Source organism: Bombus impatiens, unplaced genomic scaffold, assembly GCF_000188095.3.
Source record: "Bombus impatiens unplaced genomic scaffold, BIMP_2.2 scf_0775, whole genome shotgun sequence".
Classification (NCBI taxonomy): domain Eukaryota; kingdom Metazoa; phylum Arthropoda; class Insecta; order Hymenoptera; family Apidae; genus Bombus; species Bombus impatiens.
In genome coordinates this window covers 223,127-245,235 of record NT_177194.1, presented here as the reverse complement: position 1 = coordinate 245,235, position 22,109 = coordinate 223,127, and the positions used below count along the sequence as shown (strand labels likewise).

Below are 22,109 nucleotides of genomic sequence, written 5' to 3'. Positions count from 1 at the left end.
ACTATACAAAATGACATTGTTATTTACATTATTATATTTCAAAAATATTTGACACATTTTCATTTATTTTTCAGATGTTTAATTTGTTTAAAATTATACTTAATTATTTCAATTTATATAAAACATTACCTTACCATCTTCAATACAAAAAACAGCAGTTTTTTCAGCAAATTATTAATGAAATAATATTATACATATAATAATATTTTACATAAAATAATATTTTTTTAATACTTAATTGGAGATCGTCTATTTTACCACTATATTATTATAATTATTATTTTTTCGGAAGAATCGCAATCAATCTTAATTTTTTCATTAAATTGTAGGTAAATACATGTTTTTTAAAAAAATTTATTTCTAGCTTACATATAATTTATGTCGGTCAGATTTGCATTATATTATGCATATAAAAATATATCTTCTACATACATTGAATATTAACAAACATATATGTTTTATATTTTATATCTTGCGTTTCTTTTTTAAAGGTTTGCCGCAAGTATTGCCATCATTTATGTTACTATTATTAATATTTGTATGTGTATTTTCACTAGGTGCTTTTTTTGGTGTTGGACATAATCCTAATTCGGGCAATCTGAAAGAAAGTGATACACTAATATATAACGTACTTATTGCATAAATTGTAATTTATGCATTTAGTTTTAATTCAAATGAGTGTATCGATAAAATTTCAACAACTATAATGTAATAACAAACAATACATTTCATAGTCTATTACTTTATATTTATTTTGCACTATTTTTTCTGCATTTATTTTTCTGTATTTTTCTATAATTTACTAATATCATTTTACTATATTATGTTTTACTCATTTTATTAGTGAAAAATAAATGAAAAGGAGAATAGTTTGTTGGAAATATCAAATCTTTAAACTTTCGTTAATCTCTTATTATATGTTAAATATGTCATTTTTATTAATTAGAAATAGCTTCTTATTTTATTAATTATAGATAAATTATTGATCAATACCAGAAATTCCGAATTAATTTCTCGATATATTTCTAATATTTCAAACAAAATTAATAAATATAACATAATTCGGTCAATATAACTTTAAAACTGAAATGTATGAGTCTTAAAAAGTTCATTTTACTTACTCAACTGCATTCCCATTCGGTTCTCGAACATTTTCCGTATTTTGTACAGTATTCATATTTTGTGTTGTACAATTCTCTTTGTGTTGACTTTGCATAGCAAATTGTTGTGTTTGTGTGGAATATAGACTTCTAGAGGATATTTGTGTGGGTGGGACAATACCATTTCTTTCATAATACTTTTTCAAATCAACCGTAACACTCTTCGTACAGTTGTATGTTTTGTATATCCCAACCAGATAATCCGCAAGTTCAAACATATTTGATCTTAAAGATATAACTATAAATTGTGCATTTTTTGTCCTTTCCTTAATATAATTTCCAACAATTGAAACATTTTTAAAATCTAAGGCAGCATCTATCTCATCCATAAAATATAAAGGAGTGGGCTTATAGTGGTGTAGTGCAAATACAAGAGCCAAAGAGCTTAAAGTCTTTTCACCACCACTAAGATTGCAAATATTTTTCCAAGATTTCTTTGGAGGTCTTACGCTAAAAGCAATTCCTTCGCTAAAGGGATCTAAAGAATCGACCAATTCTAATTCGGCGTCACCACCTAATGTAATCATTTGATACATCTCTTTTAATTTATCAGTAATGATAGTAAAACCTGCAAGAAACTCTTGAATTTTTCGACGCCTTGCTATTTCATAAATATCTCGTATTTTATTGCGTTCAGTAGTTATTTTTTCTAAATCAGCAGCACGTTGTAAATATAATGCATCTTTTTCTTTATATTCTGCTATAAGTTGCACATTTGGAACTTCCATAGGTAACTTTTTCTTAGCTTTTTGTAAATTTCCTATAAGAACTTTTTCTTCCAATTCATTAAGTTCCTCTTCTGTTAATTCTTTCAACTCTTCCACATTTTCACCAGGTATTATTTGAAGTTTTAAGTTTGCTATTTTTCTTGTGAAATCTGGTATTTTTTGATTTAAACCCTTAATTGTATTTTTATGCTCTTTTAATTTCTGATCGAGATCTATTTTAGTTGCTTTCAATTTATTCTCCCTAGCCTGCAAAATATCTAATTCTTCTTTAAAAGATGCCATAGCTTCGTCTCTTTCTAAAAGAGCTTCCGTGAATTTCTCAAGCTTTTTTAAATATTCTTTTCCTTGTTCTTCTAATTTTTGCTTTTCTTTCTGAATATCACGGAGTTTTTGTTCACAAGTACGTACATCATTTTCTAAACATTCTATTCGTTGCTCGGTTTTCTTTACATTTCTCTCAGCTGTTTTAATAGCAACTTGCAATCTGCATATTTCAGCTTTAGCTGTATCAATTGCTTTAGATAGGTCAGCTACCTTCTTTTGTTGATTTTTCACAAAACTTCCTGACAATGTATCTACTTCTTTATTAATACGAATTACCTGATTTTCAACAGTTTTTGAATTCTTTTGCACATCTTCCAAAGTTTCCTTTGCAGAGTTCATCACTTCCTTTAGCTGTTGCACTTTTTGTGGGTTTGATATTAATTCTACAGTTCTTTTCTCTTGAACTTTAATTTGCGCCAATAACGATGGTTCTTGTTCGCTTAATGTCTTCATTTCGATGTACAACTTTTCCTTATTAACTTTCATTTCCTTTAAACCTTCATTTAACATATGAATCTGATTTTCTAAAGATTGAGATCTAGCTTTAAGTTGATTGCACTCTTCATAAGTTTTATTTAAATCTGACTCTAATGTTTCAATATCTGTTATACATATTTCATTTGTCACAACTTTTTGTCCCATTCTCCCTTTCATTGCAGTTCTTCCACCTCCACTCATTGTTCCTGATAATTCTATTAATTCGCCTTTCAAAGTAACTACTCTGAAACGTTTATAACCATATGCAATACGTGTTGCTTGATCTAAATCATTTGCCACTAATGTATCTTGTAATCCATAATAAAATGCTGGTAATACTCTTTCATCTTCAACTTGTATTAGATCAAAAAGTCTTGGAACATTCTCAGGAGTTTGTATTCTTTGTTTACATTTTGATACTAAACGCTGTTGCTTTTCTAATGGTATAAACGTTGCACGTCCAATATCGTTTTGCCGAAGAAATGTTATACATGTTTGTGCAGTTGTTACAGTATCGACTACAATGTTATCTAAGGGACCACAAGCTGTTGAAACTGCAATGTCATATTTGCTGTCTATAGCACCAAGATCACCCTACACATAAACAGATACATAAAATTCTTATTATACATATGCACTACAAAATACTTTCTCTAGAAAGAGATATATTTATAATGCACTATATATTTATTCCAAGCAATCTTCACAGCAATAAAGATGTACGTTATTCTAATTGAATAAAAATACCTTCCATTTTTTCTTGCACTTTCAAACAAACAGACAATACCCAGTTACAGGGTATTTCACTTAAATTAAATATCTAAATTATTTCCATTGCTATTGAAGATAAGAAAAAATGAGTAAGAGACATTTAAATTCCCTGAAAGTTACAATTTCCCTTGAGGATTATTCCAAGGTCGACATATTTTTTATAATTGTGATCGACAGTTGTAGTCGACATCAAGACAAGTTCAACAACACGATGACCTTGAAATAATTTTAAACAGTATGATAGCAATATTCAGTCATTAAGTCACTATTAATTTACATACCAATCTTCCAAAAACACCAGGAATTCTACCTTCCCTTTTTTCCCTCATTAAACTGTCTATAATTTTATTCCTTGACTTATTTGCTTGCATAGCAAGTTTTTGTTCTTCAAATGAAATTCTCATCCTTTTCAGCTTTGAAGTCATTTCAATTTCCTTTGTTTTCATCTTTTTTAAATCTTGTTGTGTCTTTATTAATTCTCCTTCATTATAAGGAATTTTGTTTTCTAAGCTGTGTAGTTGTTCGTTTCGTGTCTTTAAATTATCTACTGTTAATTTTAAAGAATCTTTTAATTTTTCTAATTTTTCTTTCTCTGTTAATTCTATAGAGGTATACAGTTCTAACTCAGATTTAGCAATATCAAATGCTGCTTGTGCTTGATTAACATCCTTTCTTAAAGATATTAGCTCTTTCTCAAGTTCGGAACGGTCATTCAATAGTGGTTTAGTCTTCTTACTTAATTCAGCCATCAACTTTTCCAATACTACTTCCTCTTTTTCCTTATTTTTCGAGTGTTTGTCGACAAGTTCCTCACATTCTTGGATATCTTTTATACTTTTTTCTGGGACTGTATACAGTTCTTCTAATTTAGATTTTTCCTATAGAGAGTAATTAATTATTTATTTAATTATTTATTTATTATAATTAATAACTAGTAATAAAATTAATAAAATAATTATCCTAATCTTTTTTATAAGGGTAATAAAATAAATTTTACTGTTTTTAAAGATGCAATGTTAGCTTTTCGTCTTTTATTTGTTTCCACTAATTCTGCATGAAGTGATTCGTCATATTTTCGAATTTTATCAAATTCTGTTGCAATTTCATCCTTGTCTTTCTGTAAATTGTTCCATGTTGCACTTTTTTCCTTAATCACTTTCTTTTTCTGCTCTTTATCATGATCAATTTCTTCCATTTTGTTTACAAGATCTGATAAATCTTTATCCATTTCATTAATTTTATTTTCCTGTTCCACAATTTCTTTTGATGTTTCAAATCTAAAAAAATTTGTTGTCAAACTCAAGCACAGTATAATTTTCAAAATAGTTTACCTTTGATAACAATAAAGTTGATGCTGTAATTTCGTAATTGCATTTTCTAATTGCAAGTATTGAATAGCTTCTTGCATGGGTTCTTCAAGAGCTGCTTTTTCTTTTTCAACAATTTTGAGGCGGTTCAATTTCTCCATCCTATGTTCTGATAAAAGTTCTATTTTGTTTGATAGTTTTTCTAATGGTTCTTTATAACGAACTGTTCCAATTATATCTTCCAAAAACTCAAGCATACCAGTATCATTTTCATTTTGTGCCTTAGGCTTCATCATTGCTATTTGTTCAACTTCTCCCTAATAATATAATATAATGTAATATAGCGTAAAGTAATAAAAAGTTATATATTGTAAAGTAATAGATAATAAAATGCATACCTGCAAAATTAGAAAGCGATTGTGATCTAAATCTACACCATAAGATCTTAAAAGTTTTGCAATCTCTTTGAACTGTACTTTTTTTTTATTTAGTTCATAATAAGATGAATTATCTTTAAATGCTGTCCGCGATATAACAAATTCACTGTTTGGCACTATATCATAATCCATTTGCAACTGGAAAATAGAGAGAAATAACATTACTAATTCATAAAACTTGATAAAAGATAATCTTTTCTAATATGTAATATACCTTATCAATTATTTTTTGGAAATATACAGATACTGTACAGCTATTAACATCTTGATATTCATTCGAGTTATGTATTAAAACTGATATCTTTTTTGATCTAATCTTAGATGCTCTATACCCAAATACAAATAACATTGAATCTATAACATTGCTTTTACCACTACCATTTGGCCCAACAATTGCTGAAAAACACTATAAACAAAGAAAATTGGTAAATCGATACTGTGGCTTCCAGTTTATCAATAATTCTTATTGAAACTTTTTAGTTATCTAATATTTACCTTGTGAAATGGGCCAATAACCTGTGTACCTCCGTAACTTTTGAAATTTTCATTAACAATCTTAGTGATCATTAATCTAGGGCCATTAACATCAACTTCGTTAATTACTTTAAGAGGTGGTGGTATATATATATCATCATCCACCTTTATTCCACCGTTTTCATCTTCGTGTAAAACATTCTCTTCATTAATTTCCATATTGTCTTCAGGAAAATTTTCATTAATACGATTTTCCTCGACCATCCTATTTCTCAATCTATAATATATTTTTCATCCGCAACACAATCTACATTAAAAGATGTAAATTCATACTGTAGAATGGTGGAGGTTAGATACATATCGATATTCAAAAGATGAAAAATGCATGTATTACTAATTGATTATATATTTTCCACAAATTAGTAATCTAGTCCAAATCAATTAAATAACTTATTATATAAAAAAACAGGACGAAGGAGGATTTATATCAATCTTCTATATATACATGTCACATCTTTGTAAAAACTTACGCTTGATATTATCATAGAAACCACAAATACACTTCCCAAATTAAATTTTAGTTCATATTATAATACAATTCACCATGATTTTGTTTCTAAATACATGTATTAACACTTTTTGTTTAACATAGTAAATAAAATACATTTGAAAGTAACGAATCAAAGGACGCCGTACTAAATTCAAATTTAAATCCTAACGTACAAATAATCAATTGCAACATTCTTTATGAACAAAATATGAGAGCTATGTATGTTATAACGAATATGATGCATATTATAAACGTACATGTACATATATACAAATATATAATATAAAACGAATTTAAAATGCAATTTTAATTACAAAATTGTTATACCCATACATGTATTATATGTGTCCATTATGTTAAATCTGGTTACATATATTATGATCTTTAAATAAGTCTTATAAGTTAATATTAAGTAATTATAAACTAACAAACATAATAATCATAAACATATATAAGTTATAAGAATGCAGTAATAGAAGCGTCAGCTCAATAGTTGCATTCACTGATTAGTAAGTGTATATACATTTGCTACAACACATTAATAAAAGTAGAATTGAGCGTTTCTGGCAGCGTATTGTAGTACCCGCCTGACCTACGGCGCGACAGCCGAATAAAATAAGACCTAATTTAAACCTAATTCTTGTCTTTTGTTTATAGTTTATATAGGTTCAAGTTAAGTGTAATTTTATTTGGCTGCATCAATAGCTTTTTGCAAAAGTCATACATGATTACAGATTTTGTACTTTCATTGAATTTTTTGCGATGCGAAAAAATATTACTTGGATTTGTTTAAACAACTGCTTATAAAAAATATATAATATGTAACAACATTTGTAAATAAATAATTCCTCGTTGTAAAATTTAAGTGTAGGATATGAATGTGTATTCAGGCCCCGGAAAATTTCTGAACCCGGCCCCGCAAAAGGTCACGCCACCTCTGTATGTACTTCAGACACAAATGTTTCAAAATTGAATGATAGGAGTGATATACTTATTAAGGTCGCTGAATTTATTTCTTCGCTCTCCAGAAAGATATCGGAGAATAAATATAGTGCCCTATTTAAAAAACTGATTATCTTGCAGTCTCGTAAAAAGAAAATGACAACCAGAAAAACTATTTTCATCGTTGCGTGAAGCCCTTAAAATAGTGTAATTTTATTCTGAAGTTCTTTCACAAAATAATAAATAAAGACAATATTTAGGTGATTCCATTTAGCTGAGTTATTCTATATGTTATATTCTGTTTCATTGTATATAAGATTATGTATGAGGGTTAAAATAATAAGAGGAAAGATCGAACTGTACAGACTCCGTGGCGCAACGGTGACTCCGTGGCGCAACGGTAGCGCGTTCCATTTAGCTGAGTTATTCTATATGTTATATTCTGTTTCATTGTATATAAGATTATGTATGAGGGTTAAAATAATAAGAGGAAAGATCGAACTGTACAGACTCCGTGGCGCAACGGTAGCGCGTCTGACTCCAGATCAGAAGGTTGCGTGTTCAAATCACGTCGGGGTCAATTCGTATACTTCATTTTTAACCTTTTTCTTTAAGAAAAATTATTTTTTTAAACATGTTAAAAATCAAGTATATTTTTACATTAAAAGATATAAGGTCACATAAAATAATAAGTTAATTAGAATAATTATTATATACATATATAACCCTTACTCTATTTGTTTACATTCAATGCTGTGAAGTATAGAATACAGCATATATCATTATATCAAACATTATATGTATGCATAGAATGTGTTATATGTAAACACTATAGAATGAGATTGATTATCATTTTTCTACACTTTCAGACATGTTTATAAATTTCTATAAATAACGTAATAAAATAATCTTGATTATCTTAATTAGAATCAAGACGTGAATAAAGCTAACCTTCTTCCTTTTCATCCGTGTAATTTAACGCATAACAAGTTCTACGAAACCAAAAGAAATGGGCAAAGAAAATGATTCTGATAATACAAAAAAAAGGAGAAAATCAGTTAGTGGAAATTCTGGAATATCTTTGAAAGATGGAGATATATATAAGGTAATATCACTTTATACAGGAATTTCCTTGAATTTTCAAGTATCTATTCTTCATATTTAGGTTATAATTAGTTATGAAGAAAAGGAAGCTATAGAACGTTTACCAGAAAATGATTCTGAAAGTTTTCTATCTACCTGTGATAATATACGTGCGGCTATGAATAAAATTGCAAAATTAAAAACCACTGGGGATGTAAACGTTTGTATATCAATCAAGGAGAAACTAAATTTCATTAGAAAAATAAATGCAATTTAATAAGTTTAAATTTCATACTTTTAGGCTAAAGATGAAATACATGAACTTCAGATTCAGACATCATTAGCATTTATTGAACTAAAAAAATTGAATAGAATGGAAAAATTTCGTACAAAATTTGCAAGAGATTCTCTTATATCTTCAAAAAGTTCTGTCGATAGCAGACATTTACATTTACAAAACCTGTTATATGAAGTAATGCACTTAAAGAAAGAAGTTGTTAAATGTCTTCAATTCAAGTAATTGTTGTTTATTTAAAATTCTTTTAATTTAGTTTTAGACTTAATGTAATTGATATATAATGTGTATGTGTATATATTAATGTATAGATCTAAAGATGAATTGATACAACTTGTATCAGAAGAAGAATTTTACAAGGAAGCACCTGAAAATATTTCTAGGCTGGTATGAAGTAAATTTAAATTAAAGTTATCTTTGTTTACATATCTATATAAGATAATGTTGCAGGAAATAACAAAACATAATCCTCATCAACTAAGACTAGCACGCCTAGAATGGGAATTAACGCAAAGAAAACAACTAGCCGCTTTGTGTGATGAATTGACAGAGAATAAAAAGGCAGTAGCATTGAGTATCGAATCAAAACAAACTCGACTTGATAATCTTGCTCCACAACTTCGCACTATATTAGAAGTATTTTTGACATTTTTGTAGAGCATAGTTTTTTATTCATAATTGAACTAAAATCACCATTAATCTTTCCAGGCAAGCAAGCCATTACAAGAAAGCCTTGGTTTGTTGTTGGATAAAGTTAGACAAGAACATCATAAAGCGACATTACTTGCATCACCACTGTATGTTCTTTATGCAAAGGCATCTGCATACAGAGATGCATATGGTATCACCTTTTTTATTGCCCAAGTATTTTATATTTTATTGCTTTATTTTTGATGAGATTTTTCTTCCAGATAATTCTATAATAGTAAAAGTAGAAGGTGACGAAGAAGAAGCAAAGCGTGCAAATAATCAGGATGGATTACAAGAATCTGATTCAGATGCTGAAACTGTTTCTGAAAATGTTACAGAAGAAACACCTGTACATAAAAAAAGACATCATAGGTTATCTAGAGAAGCTAGGCAAGAAGAGAAAAGAACAAAACTGTTACAAAGGCATCCTTTAAACGTAAAGATAATTATTAAATTGAAAAGTTAGTATTCACAAAAATTAATAGATAATTATAAACTGAAATAGGATATATTAAAACACAAATTTTCAGATGAAACAAAGCTGACATTGCAATTTTATTACATGATGTCTCTGAAAGTTGTAACTGTGGAATCAAAATTAAAAACTGATGGTATTATGGGCATTAGTACAGGGTATATAGTATTTTATACACTACATCATTTATAGTGCAAATATTGTTGTTGCCTTTTTATTATAGTTGGCTACAAATTCTCTTTGTTTTTTTTTTTAATAGAGATATGCTTATATCAGAATCGATTTTACGGGAATTATATCCACGAGATTTAGGATTAGAGAGCCCAAATCCTGCTAATTATTATCAATTGAATCGACATAATTTAGGCCAATTTTCATCACTTGGATTAGGAATCCCATATAAATGGGCACAAAGAATGGCTGGATTACATTTTATTTCACTGGATACGAGAGAGCAAAAAGTATAAAAATTTTAATATAATATACACGTATTCATACATCGCGTTTATTACATAAATTATTTTCGAGTAATCTATATATTAATATTTTACAGTTTACGAGTTGCGAAATAACACAAGATAGTGTTGAATGTGTGTTGAGAGAAATCAAAAGACGTGTAATAGCAAGATTAGAGTTATGTACGGAGATTAGACAATTAGAATGTGGAAACTTCCCAAATTTTACTACTAATAACGATATTTTACCACAAAAACTTAGTACAATTTTACAAAGATTCTCAACAATTTCATGGAGTAATTATTGTAATAGCGTAAATCCCATTTTTCAAGAACAAGGATTAGTATCTTCGTTGGACATCTTTTATGAGGCTGTACTTCGTCGGGGCAATAGTAAGATATAAAATTATTTAATACATAAATCTTTCTTTTATATTATTCATTAATCCATTCATGATTCATTAAACTTACAATATTTGTTTTAGATGAATTAATTGCAAGAATAGCTATAAAACCAGATTATCCAAAAATAGCACCGGTATTTAATATAAGTATAAATCCTATAGTACCTGCATCTGTAGATATTTTAAGAGATATTGAAAGAGAAGTAAATGTCATGTGGATAAAACCGCCGACATTATCTGCGCAACTTCAGCGATTACGAGCATGTTTCGACATTTATTTGGAATCTGAAACTATTATACCAAAAGAAAAGATCTTCTTTCACCCTGTAAAAGGTCGTATTCGTGCTAGACCATATAAATATTTAGAGCTAGGCGGTGGAATTTTTATTCATCGTTAATCTAATACAATACAACATGATATATACGAATACATTTTTGCAAAATATATTTTATTGTCTATACAGTAATAGATACTTAAATGCCAATAGAATCATTCCGCTTAAATTCTACTACTTTCCACTGCTCTATGTCTCGAGAGTGCAGCATAACCCAATCTATATATTATAAATAAAATATTAGACATCAGGTAGTATTTCACGTCTTGCTAGATTTCTTCTTTTCCTTATCAAAGGGGTCAAAAGTTCATGGCTATTCCTGGAGTAAAATCGATGCCTGTTATAAAAAAATTACAATGTGAACTCCCGATTCATTGAAATTTAAGTATTTACTACTATATTATTTATTTTTTTATTTATGATTATAAAGGATAACTAAACAAAAGATTTCAAGTCAAAGATAGAGTAATTGGATATGTTAAGCCAGAATCCACCAAGAAGTATGCTTGCAGTTTATGTTTTAATTTTTTATTCTCTCTACAAAGCTTGTTACTTTCTTTCCTTAACATAATATTATTTACTTTTATATAATTATAATATTCCCAAAAGTTACTGATTTTAGCACATGATTCAGGAATCTGAAATAATTTGTTTGGAATATCATTGCAATAACATAAACTATATTTGTTCTATTTTGTTTCTTACATTAGTATCAGCACATTCATTATGTACTGTATTTTGTATAAAATATTTCTTCAAGTTAAAAAATAAAGGTTCCAAATTGGAACATATTTTAATTATTTCAAGAATTGTGCAACCTTTTTCCATAAGTCTTTGTAAATGCTAAAAATAAAAAGCATTATTATACCATAAAAGTGCAGGAAAATAATTATAATAAAAAACATATGTTTTCTTACTTTTAATACTTCATTACTTTTAATAGCCAATTTTTTCAACTGTACAGAATTTATCATTTGAGTTATAGTTAATTCATATTTAATATTTTTGTATTTTTCCTTTATTTTTATATCTGTTATTTGGAGTTTTGCAATTTTTTCATTTCTTTTTTGTGATAATATGTGTACATTGCCTTTTAATCTTTCAATAATACTTTGTAACTGTAAGCATACTTTCGGATATCGCAATATACACATTCGATCAATGTTATCTTGTTCTTTTAAATACTCATACTGTATTCTTTTGTTTTCAACTATTCTTTGATATTCATTTATTATTCTATATAACTGTTCCCAGAATTTTTCTATGTTTGAAAAAGACTGATGCAGAAGATTTGATGTCATATCTTCCTCCTAGCATATTTAATAAAATCATTTACAAAATTTTGATTAATAACTTCCTATATAGTAAATTAATATTATTACCAAGTACAAAATATTAAAAATATTAACAGCATTGTATGTTTTTCTTATAGTTTGTGTATGATTAAAAATTGTACTTTTTCTGCTTATATTATTAGAAATTTCCTTATAGCACTGTTCCATGTGATTTCTCAATTCAGTTAACTCTACCATATTATTTGTGTTAGTATTATTAAATGTACATGTATCATGTAACTCTGTCAATTTTTGTTTGTATTTCCCTATATAATATTAAAAGAAAGATTATGAATTTATATAAATTTGAAAATAAACATAAGAAATAACGATATTATAGATTCATAATTTTTATACAAATAGTTATGAAAATACCAATTATATTATTGATTAATAAAATATGTGTTTCTTGAAGTTTTTTGTGATCTGCATCTGCTATTTTTAATTCATTATATAAATAAGAAATTGTTGCATCCTTAGTTCTTATTGCTCTACCAAAAGTTGTATGAAGATGTGTTACATCTTTATGAAGTTCCTTACATTTTATTTGTCGCAAAACATACCTCCACTTTTCATTAATTTTGGCAATATTTAATTTTGAAAATACCTCTTCGCGTTTTAATTTATTCTGTAATAATTTAAATTTAAAATGCTATAATAAGAAAATTTAATAAATTATATCTTATACCTTAGTAAAAATAGCGATTAATTGTTGTTTACGCCTTTTGGTTTCTAACTCAAATTCAAGTCTATGTTGCATATAACGTACACGTTCTTCTTCGTTCATTCGAGCAAATTTACTACTTTTATTTTTTCTTCTTCTTAACATTTTTAACTAATGTTTCTTCCGAAAACATACAACCATTAATTAATCACTTTATGTATGTAGTACATTTATTATGTAACAAACTAATAACATATAAATAAATGTACTTGCTGCATGCAATACTTTAATAACAAAGGTGTATGTAATTTATATAAGGTAACCTTCCACTTAAAAAGCACATATAGTAATATGTTTGATCAATAGCAGCATCAAAATCTAGTATCAGAGATGAATAGGCTAGTATCTGTTGTTCGGGTATTTCTTGTCTGTTCATTGTGATGATATTGTTACAAGTTTCTGTATCTTCTCTAGTAGTAGACTTCAGTCATTTTCTTTTAAATGGTTTAATACTACCTGTTTTACAAAATAATTAAAAAATATGGTTGAAACTTTTTTGAGAAGAATGATTTTTCTTAAAATATCTTTCTGCGTGAAGTTTTTATAAAGTTTTTTGTAGCCTCACAATAAATTAAATCAATTCAATATTTTTTTTTTTTTCGTTATTATGGCGTGATAAGAAAAATATCGAATAATGCTTTCCTCCGGCATTGTTCTATCATAAAAAGTAAGGGCAAAACTGTAGAAAAGCTATTTCTCCGATTTCTATGTATTTTTGGATATGTTGTAAAACTCAAAACTTTGAACAACATTTTTCTATATATGTAAGGAGGTCACATAGCTTCCAAGATATTCCTGAAAAATTGCTGGTACCATAGTAGTGAATTCTATTTAGGCATGCGCCTGTAGTAGCGTAAGCATTAGTATTGGTTACGGCCACCGGTCGCTTATCTTCTGTTTATAAACAAGGGTTCGAGCGAGCTTCAAGACTCCGTGCACAACGTGCATATGCGAGATTGTTAGAAATGTCTTTAAAACTTAATTAAAAGTGAATATCATTAATATATTTGGGTTAGTTTTTTTCAATCCGGCAACCATAAGGAGGCCGGTAATGCTTCCATAAGATGGGAACAATTATTTTTTTATAATACATTGTCAATCTAATCAAGTTTAGAAATAGAATTAGACGGAGGTAGAATTAGACGGAGAACGTCGATTCACATCAGAGATCAGGCCACACACCGCAGACAGGGTGGCACCCAGATGTCTGGACATTCTTGGTGCATACCCTCAATAGTCTCAAGTATCCACCAGGGGTCTTGGCATTTTCATAGTTAAGGTCCTTCGGACCAAGCGAGTATTTCTTGTCTTAGATTTCCCTTTACGTTTATTGTCTACCACGTGTTAGTGTCACGTAAAATAACAAAATAAAAAAGGAATTTGAGGTGAAAAATAAAAAAAGAAAACTTTATTTTTTTTCTAACATCAATACACTTTACAATCTACTTCCGAGCTCTAGGCGTGACTTTCTAAGACTGACTCTTATGATTTTACTTTCGATCGAATCCGATTACTTTCTTTTGTCATCCCTCAACATCCCCACCGTCCATGCATTTGCTAGGCGTCCGCGATCGTTGCCACGTGCTCTTTCTTCTACAACCTTCGGTGGAAGGACCGTTGGGATGTTGATGGTTCATTAGGCACTTCAGCGATATACATTGTCGCCGAGTGCCGCCACATCTTTATCTCTATCGTCAGTCCGTCGGATTTGAAGTATGCCGGTCGTGACATTAGCCTAGAAAGTTGGTTTTCTTCACATCTGATATGTTCCGTTAGCAACTTTCTCGCGAGGGCGGCCAAAGCTCTTCCTGGTCCACCAACCGTCTTATTATCCAATCGGAGACGGTGTCTACTGCCCTCACTTCCTTAACCAAAATTGTCATCAAGAAATCCGATAGTCCCGTGTCCTTAGACACACCTACCCCTAGCCTTCCTCAGACATAGTATCGCCAGAAAAACTTACTTATTCTGTATCCTTAGAATAGTCAACATATCTTTACCGGTCTCTACCCTTATAATAGTCGCGTACTTAACGTATCGTTGTAACTAAGTCTTACATAACGTGGTTGGAGTAAATTGTGATTTATGTTAATTCAGTGTGTGTTACGTTGTGATTGCTGAATTCATAATAAAGTTTAATTAAAACAAAATTAATAGTTGTGTTACGTCTCAGCTATTTTATTTCATCAACCAACCCTTAAGTTTACGTGACAGTAGTAACGCATATGCCTCAGACATCTTAAACAAATGAATAATATCATCACAATTCCTAAGGGCTCATCGCCCTGGAAAACAATCTAATCCCTCGAAAAACCGTTCCAACCCATGCCTGTACTCTCCACAAACAACCTTCACAAACAAAGATAAAGCAGAAATACTAGCAAATCACTTCGGTCAGCTACATACAATAAAAAGCAATCAATGCAACGGTAAAAAGCTTCCTTGAAAACACTACCACTGAAAACATCAGCGGATGGATAAATCACATTATCCTTTGCAAAAAGCTCATGTTACACTCGAACACCTGAAATTGCAGAAAGCATCTGGTCCCTAACAAAATACATAATATATTGTTTAAAAATCTATCCAAAAAATGCATAGTTTGGTTCACATATATCCCAAATGGTATGTTCAAACTGGGAAATTTCCTAACGAAATGGAAAATGGTGATAATAACATAGCATTGAAACCAGGTAAAGATAAAGCAAAACCTTCAAGCTACAAATAAATTAATTTATTGCCCAAACCAAATGAGGTAAAAAGTCCATTTGCAAAAGTATATACACTTCGCGAGTAAATAAAATTATTCTTCATTCACGAATAAATGATCATTTTGTTTATATACATGTTTTTATATATATGTTATTTACATTTACTTTATATACATGTTATTTATCATTCAAATAAAACTTGTATCTTTCTAAATTAGGATGTTTGGTGATTAAATGGCTACAAACTATTTTTCAGACAGTTGAAAAATAATTAAAAAACGATAAAATGTTTCGAGATGTTTTAAAATATAAATAAAACCATTAAATTTTAGGTTTTTGTCAAATATTAATAACCAAACATATGCATACTTTTTCATCATTATAATATTAAGTGTATTAGTTGTGTATTTATTGTTTTATCTGTTTGAACCAGACGTCCAACCTAAGCCGATTCAAAAGTCAAAAGATATCTGATTACTTTCTTTGGAGCAAGTCATTTTTTCAACATTCAATAGAAGAGGCAAACCAAATAGGGAGTTACGGTACGCAGAACACCGCCTACATTCGTTATCATGATCCATTGACTAGGTAAACAGATCGCAGTAACACAACGAGATGCTACTGCACAAATGTGTACTCGAATTTATAAATAAATTGACCCTGTGTTGAACCGCATTATCACTAAAGGAAGTAACGAGTGTCAGTAAGAAGATTAAGTAATAAATGTGTATTCAGCCAAACATATTTGACCGAACCCGCCGAAATAGCTGCCACCTAAGTGCAGTCAGTGGCTCCATGAATTCTACTCATTGGACGAAACATGAATAGAAGCCAATATGGCGTCAAAATAACGTGTAAATACCCAAAAAATGTTCAGTTTTACATATCCATAACTTTTGAATTAGTGAATTCCGCAACTTAAAATTTACATTTTAGGATTCCATACATCAAAAACTACAAGATTGCAAATAAAAAAGTCAATAACTTTTGAACCCTTAAAGTACAGTTCAGTCCCAATTCTAAATATGAAACAATAAACATGTACATTTGCGTAATATGTGAAATTCTATAAATTAATGTATATTGTTTTATTGTAACTGAATTATAAAAATATTTTAATGCATTTAAAAAATGACGGAAATAAATTGGTATGCATCAAGTGTTTCTTATGACATGCATAAGGATTTTGACAGAAATACTTAAAATATTAAATTGCTTGTGCTTGTAGGATTGCCAAACCTATGAATTACAAAACAATACAGTTTGCAACTTTAGAAGAAGTAAGTGACCATCCCTTAAAACCTGTCACGGTGATGGTAAGTATAATTGAACAATATATAGGAAGATATAATATAAAAGATAAGTTTTATCTCCTGAGTTTTAAAATTTTATTATAGGTAATTCTACATATATAAAATATATTTATTCAATTACTGATGTAGTTGTTTTATTATATACAATTATATTATATACAATTATATTATATACAATTATATATGTTGTATTTTAAAGAATATAAAAATGCTAATTTTATATAAATTACGTCTTTAGTTAATTGATGGTCGCAGTGGGATAAAGCGTAATGTGTTACGAAGTACCAGTACTGGTTCTTCAACTGCTACATCAACACCAACTCATACACCTGTTCCAGGAAGTTCTTTAGTAGATCCATTATTAAGTCATTGTTCCTTTGATGGTTCAGATCCTCTTTCACAATTTGCTAAAGAAGAATTAGACCCATTATCTAAGATGGCTGCAGATGAGGTTTGTAAACTATGTTTTGTTTAAATATGAAAGAAAAAAATTATGTATCATTTATTTTTTAAAATATAATGCAGTGGGATTACTCTTGTAATACAGTAGTCACTAATAAAAAATCTATGGATACTGCAGAAGAATTAGTAGAACCATGGTTAGCAAGACGTACTACAATATTAAACAAATACACAACATCAGAAAAATTGTCAATAGTTACTAGTTTCTTACCAGGTGGTGAAAAAGGTATTATTTTTTTATTAATTAATAATATTAGTAAAACAAATAAAGCATAAATAAAAACGCACTCGCAAATTTATTATAGTTATTGTTAAAGTTCAACCAAGTGGTGGAGTTGTTGATAAAGTACGAACAAGATTGGAACAGTTAGATGATTTTGAAGAAGGATCTGTCAGACAAATGTTAGATTTATCTCAACAACAATATACTGCGAGAGTCGAACAATTAAATAATGAACTTGTACAAGCCTGGCATTCTGATCAAAGGGTTAAAGCACTTAAAATAGCAATTCAGGTTTTTATTTTCAGCTATTCGTTATTGGTTGTATTTAATTACGCGAAAGAGAAAATGTAAATTAATCCCAAATAATTTCAGTGTGCGAAGTTATTAGTAGATACATCTGTTATGGCTTTTTATCCTGGCAAGTTTGTTCTTATCACAGATATTTTAGATATTTTTGGGAAACTGGTTTATGAAAGATTAAAGGTTAAAGCTGAATATTACAAGTTAGTATTATCTTATTTTGGTATTGTTTATTGCTATATTTTATTCAGTAATGTGATTTGAGGAAGCGTTTTCGGTAACCACCTTCGTGTGGTATAAAAAATATAGCTATTGATTCAAAAACATTTATGATTTTGTTAGTATCCAAAAGCCTAATATATGATAATAATATATTTTTTAATTTTTATCATAGAATCTTTATTTTTTTTTAAATAATTGTATATATATAATACATTATATATCTTTCAGACCAGGAAATAAAATGCCCACAAGTTTACCTGATAATTTCACACCAGATATGGTACCTGAAAATGCGAAAGAAACTTGTAGAAATTGGTTTTACAAAATAGCATCGATAAGAGAACTAGTTCCACGTCTTTATGTTGAAATGGCAATAATAAAGTCTTATAGCTTTTTAACAACAAGGTAAATTACAAGTATTTTTTAGACAATTATACATATTTAATTATACGTTTAATGTCAATTAAAAGTTATATTATTTTTAGTGAATTTAACACTGCTTTACTGCGAATAACGCGAATGATAAGAGGTATCGGAAATCCTCTCATAGCTGTATATGCTAGATGTTATTTATGCCGAGTGGGATTAGCTTTAAATAAAACGTCTGATTTTGAGTTTGTGAGGGAGAACTTTTATGATTTCCTCTTTACATACCAACAGCTGTTTGGGCAATTTGTGAAAACTGAATTAATTGAGCAAAATATGACTTTATATTCTTATTTAAACCTTTACCTACCAGCTTTGGATTGGATTTTGCAAGTATTGGTAGCTACAACCTCTGAAAATTTTTTAGAAGATGTACTTTCTCGGTGTAAAAGCCAAGCAAATAGGTGATTATTTATATATATCTAATGATTCTGTTATGTGCTTATGTCAGAAACGTTAACCTTTGTGAGATTAAAATATGGAAATATGTATTTTTTTTTAGTTCATTATTATTGAACAGTATTTTGACAGCATTTAAACCTACATATATTGGAGAGCGTGCAATGGATTTCGTAAATTTAATAACTACAATCGAGGATGATGGTAATTCAATAATATTGCAATGTATGACTGAATCGATTTAAAATTTGTATATTGTATATACTTTATTACTTTCAGGTTTTCCACAGTATCTGTTATACCGAAGTTTAGGTGAAAGCCTTGTATTAGAATCACCACCAAAAGAAGACTGTCAATCAATTCTTAATATGGTATGGAAATATATAACAGAGTTAACAAACCCTAACAAATTTATGCACTGCGTTGAAATTTGGATTCAATTTACCGCTATTCATTTTTCCGTAAGTTTAAAATTTTCATTTGAGGACAAAAAAGTATCCGTTTTTTATAATTCTAATGTTATAGGTAAATGAATTGAATTTGTTCTTTGGAAAAATAATTGATCGACTTAATCCAAACAAAAGCTTTGAGCATTTTTATCCACAGTTACAAAATATTATTGAAAAAGTAATATCTCATACACAAGATTTTGAATCATTACTTGCTATGGTAATTTATCTCTTATCTATTACTACTTACAATTTTGATTTTCTTTTTTTTTTTAATTTGAATATTATGTGAACATTTAAACAATATAAACATTTTTCAGGATAATTTCTTACCTCTAATAGATTTGTTTCACAAAGAAAGTATTAAGGTTGAAGTGTGTAAGACTGTTATGGAAGGTATAAGTGTTCAATCCAGCCCTATTACTGATCCTATTTTTATAAATGCTCTTATGTTCATTGCTAGGATAATGCATGATTCTGTTAGGTAATTTTCTTGTTTTATAAATGTATACTTACTTTTACATTATATACGTATATAGTTGTTTTTGGATAAGTGATCACGAAATGAATGCGTTTTAAGATACCATTTTGTAATCAGATTTTGTGTAAATGTTGATGACGGAGGGGGTGGTCTTATTCTATAGAGAGCAAATAAGATAAAAGAACAGTAAATGATGTTTCAATGTTGCAAACCCTATCAGTAACAGATTAAAGAGAATTTCGGGTGCTGTGTCTATCAAGTTATATAGCAATGGACTTTTATTCGGAGAACTTTAGCAATCTGGTGGTAATAATTTCATAGAAATTTAAACATAAATAGGAAAATTCAATTTTTTGTTAATAATCCACTATGATCTAGTGTTAAAAATGATTCGTTTGTTTTATCATTGATTAATTATGCGAAGTTCAAACACTGTCTACCGTTATTCGCACTGATTGATTTATTAAAAATAAGAATGCTGAAGCTGATCACATCCGAGAACTATCGTAATACGTGTATGAATGTATTGTGTATATATGTGTAGTCTGATAAGAAGATAATTCCAGTGCTCTAACTGTTGAAGATGAAAAACGGCAAATTGGTCAACTTATATGTGGTTTAGTTCAACGTGTTGATTATGGTCGTGACTTTGAAAAGCAACTTAATTTTTATGCCGAAGCTAGAGCTGCTTTTCCTAATCTTGATAGTGTTCATACACAACTTGTACAGGTAATTAATCTTTAATCATATTCTTAGTATGAAATGGAGTTTATATTTAAAAAACGTTAATGAACGTTTTTCTTAATATATTTAATGTATGTAGTGTGTAAATAGACTATCAGTCGATACTCGAAGGATCGTTCGTGGACATCACACAAGAAGAACGTCGGCGTTTGTACGCGCTTGTGCCGCGTTTTGTTTTATTACTATTCCATCATTAACTTTAGTTCATACACGGCTGCAGTTATATTTACTTTCAGGCCAAGTTGCACTCTTAAATCAATGCTTGGGTCAAGGTAATTAATTATATTCGGTATTTATTATATTCACTGTGATTACATAATTAACTAAAATCTATTTTATTAGCTGATGCATGTTTTAAGGCTGCATTAAGCTTAGTTCCGGAAATGCCCAAAACAATAGATATAGATGGAAGACAAAAAAGTTCACAACCTTATTTACTTTCATATTTATCAAACTTTTTATCGACGTTGCTTGTTGTTCCGGTATGTATTTATAATTAAAGTTAGGTAAATATGATCTCTTTCTGGATTTATAATATATAAATGAAACGCTACTGAAAGTTACAACATTGTACAGGATAGTCCAGAGCATGGTGTTTTATATTTAATGCGAGGTTTACTTAATGCTGTTCAACGGTGTTTTGATGAAAATACGTCAATGAAGACATACTTGTATTTACGTGTGCTTGACTTATTGTCAGCAATCGTTCAAGAAAACTATCCATATCATGTTGAAAAGGTATGTTAAATAAAAATGAAAATATATCAAAGAAACTTGGAGTATTATATAGTACGATTAGAGTATTTCATATATATTTAGGTTGATTCTAATGATAAATTATATGGATCTGATCAAAAATTTATAAGCGAAGTGAACAAAATAAGTTCGAAAATTGTAGAAGAAATTTTATCACATTTGAAGTATCTTGGCTCTACCGATCAATTGGAAAAGCAAGTAGCTCTTGCATTAGAACTTTTTAATTGCTTCATTATTAGAGCCGATTTGCGCGATCCACAATTAGCGCACATGGCTGTAAATTTATGGAATTTATGTGTTCGGCATGGTTCGATAGATTCAAAAGTGAAGGTAAGTGGTAATAATGTGTTCGCTTTATAAGCGATATTTTTAAATAAATAAAATTAAAGTATTTTTACAGATGAAGATGATAGCGTATATAGTACAAAAAGGTCATCACAAAGGATACGAACATTTTGGGGACATTTTAAGAAAAATGTTAAAATAGATAATAGATTAAATGTAATAAGTAATTTATCAAGGATTAAACTTATATGTAAATTGACGGAAAGCATAAATAGATATATGCCGAAGAGTGGATTAAATCTGTTTTTAATAATTTTTTTGAGACATATTGATTGTATATTAAATATTGTTTAATTATGGCAACATTTGTTGC

The 22,109-nt window shown here is 29.0% G+C and overlaps 4 protein-coding genes and 1 non-coding gene across 8 annotated transcripts; 3 read left to right on the top strand and 2 right to left on the bottom strand.

Moving 5' to 3' along the window:
• Window positions 1-338: 338 nt before the first annotated feature.
• LOC100744823 (structural maintenance of chromosomes protein 4) lies at window positions 339-6,432 on the bottom strand. 2 transcript variants are annotated; one of them, XM_003492620.4, is made up of 9 exons: window positions 6,209-6,432; window positions 5,700-5,985; window positions 5,419-5,610; window positions 5,166-5,342; window positions 4,792-5,084; window positions 4,458-4,737; window positions 3,742-4,338; window positions 1,122-3,283; window positions 339-598 (listed from the first exon to the last, which is right to left on the bottom strand). In XM_003492620.4, exons 2-9 carry the CDS (start codon window positions 5,940-5,942, stop codon window positions 466-468), a joined length of 4,077 nt encoding a protein of 1,358 aa, XP_003492668.1. In that variant the 5' UTR covers window positions 5,943-5,985; window positions 6,209-6,432; the 3' UTR covers window positions 339-465. The 2 variants fall into 2 exon arrangements, with proteins under 2 accessions (XP_003492668.1, XP_033178985.1); XM_033323094.1 differs by lacking the exon at window positions 6,209-6,432 and having other exon boundaries at window positions 5,700-6,187.
• A 1,246-nt stretch (window positions 6,433-7,678) lies between these two features.
• On the top strand, window positions 7,679-7,750 carry TRNAW-CCA. Its single transcript has one exon. It is a non-coding gene; the product is annotated as a tRNA-Trp (tRNA).
• Window positions 7,751-7,899: 149 nt separating this feature from the next.
• LOC100744704 (THO complex subunit 5 homolog) lies at window positions 7,900-11,164 on the top strand. Its single transcript, XM_003492619.4, has 12 exons — window positions 7,900-8,016; window positions 8,089-8,275; window positions 8,336-8,473; window positions 8,555-8,769; window positions 8,860-8,935; window positions 8,999-9,184; window positions 9,257-9,389; window positions 9,460-9,699; window positions 9,769-9,871; window positions 9,973-10,174; window positions 10,267-10,561; window positions 10,654-11,164. The coding sequence occupies exons 2-12, from the start codon at window positions 8,180-8,182 to the stop codon at window positions 10,968-10,970; spliced, it is 2,001 nt and encodes a 666-aa protein (XP_003492667.1). The 5' UTR covers window positions 7,900-8,016; window positions 8,089-8,179; the 3' UTR covers window positions 10,971-11,164.
• A 24-nt stretch (window positions 11,165-11,188) lies between these two features.
• LOC100745670 (dynein regulatory complex subunit 2) lies at window positions 11,189-13,901 on the bottom strand. The gene is made up of 7 exons (XM_033323083.1): window positions 13,180-13,901; window positions 12,930-13,087; window positions 12,617-12,869; window positions 12,290-12,507; window positions 11,825-12,217; window positions 11,613-11,750; window positions 11,189-11,545 (listed from the first exon to the last, which is right to left on the bottom strand). Exons 2-7 carry the CDS (start codon window positions 13,068-13,070, stop codon window positions 11,357-11,359), a joined length of 1,332 nt encoding a protein of 443 aa, XP_033178974.1. The 5' UTR covers window positions 13,071-13,087; window positions 13,180-13,901; the 3' UTR covers window positions 11,189-11,356.
• Window positions 13,902-16,286: 2,385 nt separating this feature from the next.
• Window positions 16,287-22,046, top strand: LOC100744583 (VPS35 endosomal protein sorting factor-like). 3 transcript variants are annotated; one of them, XM_003492618.4, is made up of 18 exons: window positions 16,287-16,824; window positions 16,905-16,992; window positions 17,228-17,440; window positions 17,515-17,677; window positions 17,757-17,965; window positions 18,047-18,177; window positions 18,425-18,601; window positions 18,682-19,026; window positions 19,125-19,225; window positions 19,301-19,482; window positions 19,547-19,690; window positions 19,791-19,954; window positions 20,518-20,680; window positions 20,775-20,967; window positions 21,038-21,177; window positions 21,272-21,433; window positions 21,515-21,781; window positions 21,852-21,971. In XM_003492618.4, the coding sequence occupies exons 1-18, from the start codon at window positions 16,808-16,810 to the stop codon at window positions 21,936-21,938; spliced, it is 2,946 nt and encodes a 981-aa protein (XP_003492666.1). In that variant the 5' UTR covers window positions 16,287-16,807; the 3' UTR covers window positions 21,939-21,971. The 3 variants fall into 3 exon arrangements, with proteins under 3 accessions (XP_003492666.1, XP_012245870.1, XP_012245871.1); XM_012390447.3 differs by having other exon boundaries at window positions 16,808-16,824; window positions 21,841-22,046; XM_012390448.3 differs by lacking the exons at window positions 16,287-16,824; window positions 16,905-16,992 and having other exon boundaries at window positions 17,299-17,440; window positions 17,537-17,677.
• Window positions 22,047-22,109: the final 63 nt, after the last annotated feature.

Bases quoted from the DNA above. Each gene is read 5' to 3' on its own strand.
- LOC100744823 (XM_003492620.4), bottom strand. From the start codon at position 5,942: ATGGTCGAGGAAAATCGTATTAATGAAAATTTTCCTGAAGACAATATG. The intron at 4,738-4,791 runs GTAAACTATTTT...AAATTTTTTTAG, and splicing joins CAACTTTATTGTTATCAAAG to ATTTGAAACATCAAAAGAAA. The intron at 4,339-4,457 runs GTAAAATTTATT...TACTCTCTATAG, and splicing joins ACATTGCATCTTTAAAAACA to GAAAAATCTAAATTAGAAGA.
- LOC100744704 (XM_003492619.4), top strand. From the start codon at position 8,180: ATGGGCAAAGAAAATGATTCTGATAATACAAAAAAAAGGAGAAAATCA. The intron at 8,474-8,554 runs GTTTGTATATCA...TCATACTTTTAG, and splicing joins AAACCACTGGGGATGTAAAC to GCTAAAGATGAAATACATGA. The intron at 8,770-8,859 runs GTAATTGTTGTT...ATTAATGTATAG, and splicing joins GTTAAATGTCTTCAATTCAA to ATCTAAAGATGAATTGATAC.
- LOC100745670 (XM_033323083.1), bottom strand. From the start codon at position 13,070: ATGTTAAGAAGAAGAAAAAATAAAAGTAGTAAATTTGCTCGAATGAAC. The intron at 12,870-12,929 runs GTATAAGATATA...AAATTATTACAG, and splicing joins TAATCGCTATTTTTACTAAG to AATAAATTAAAACGCGAAGA. The intron at 11,546-11,612 runs GTAAGAAACAAA...AAATTATTTCAG, and splicing joins ATGAATGTGCTGATACTAAT to ATTCCTGAATCATGTGCTAA.
- LOC100744583 (XM_003492618.4), top strand. The intron at 20,968-21,037 runs GTAATTAATTAT...CTATTTTATTAG, and splicing joins AAATCAATGCTTGGGTCAAG to CTGATGCATGTTTTAAGGCT. The intron at 21,178-21,271 runs GTATGTATTTAT...AACATTGTACAG, and splicing joins CGACGTTGCTTGTTGTTCCG to GATAGTCCAGAGCATGGTGT.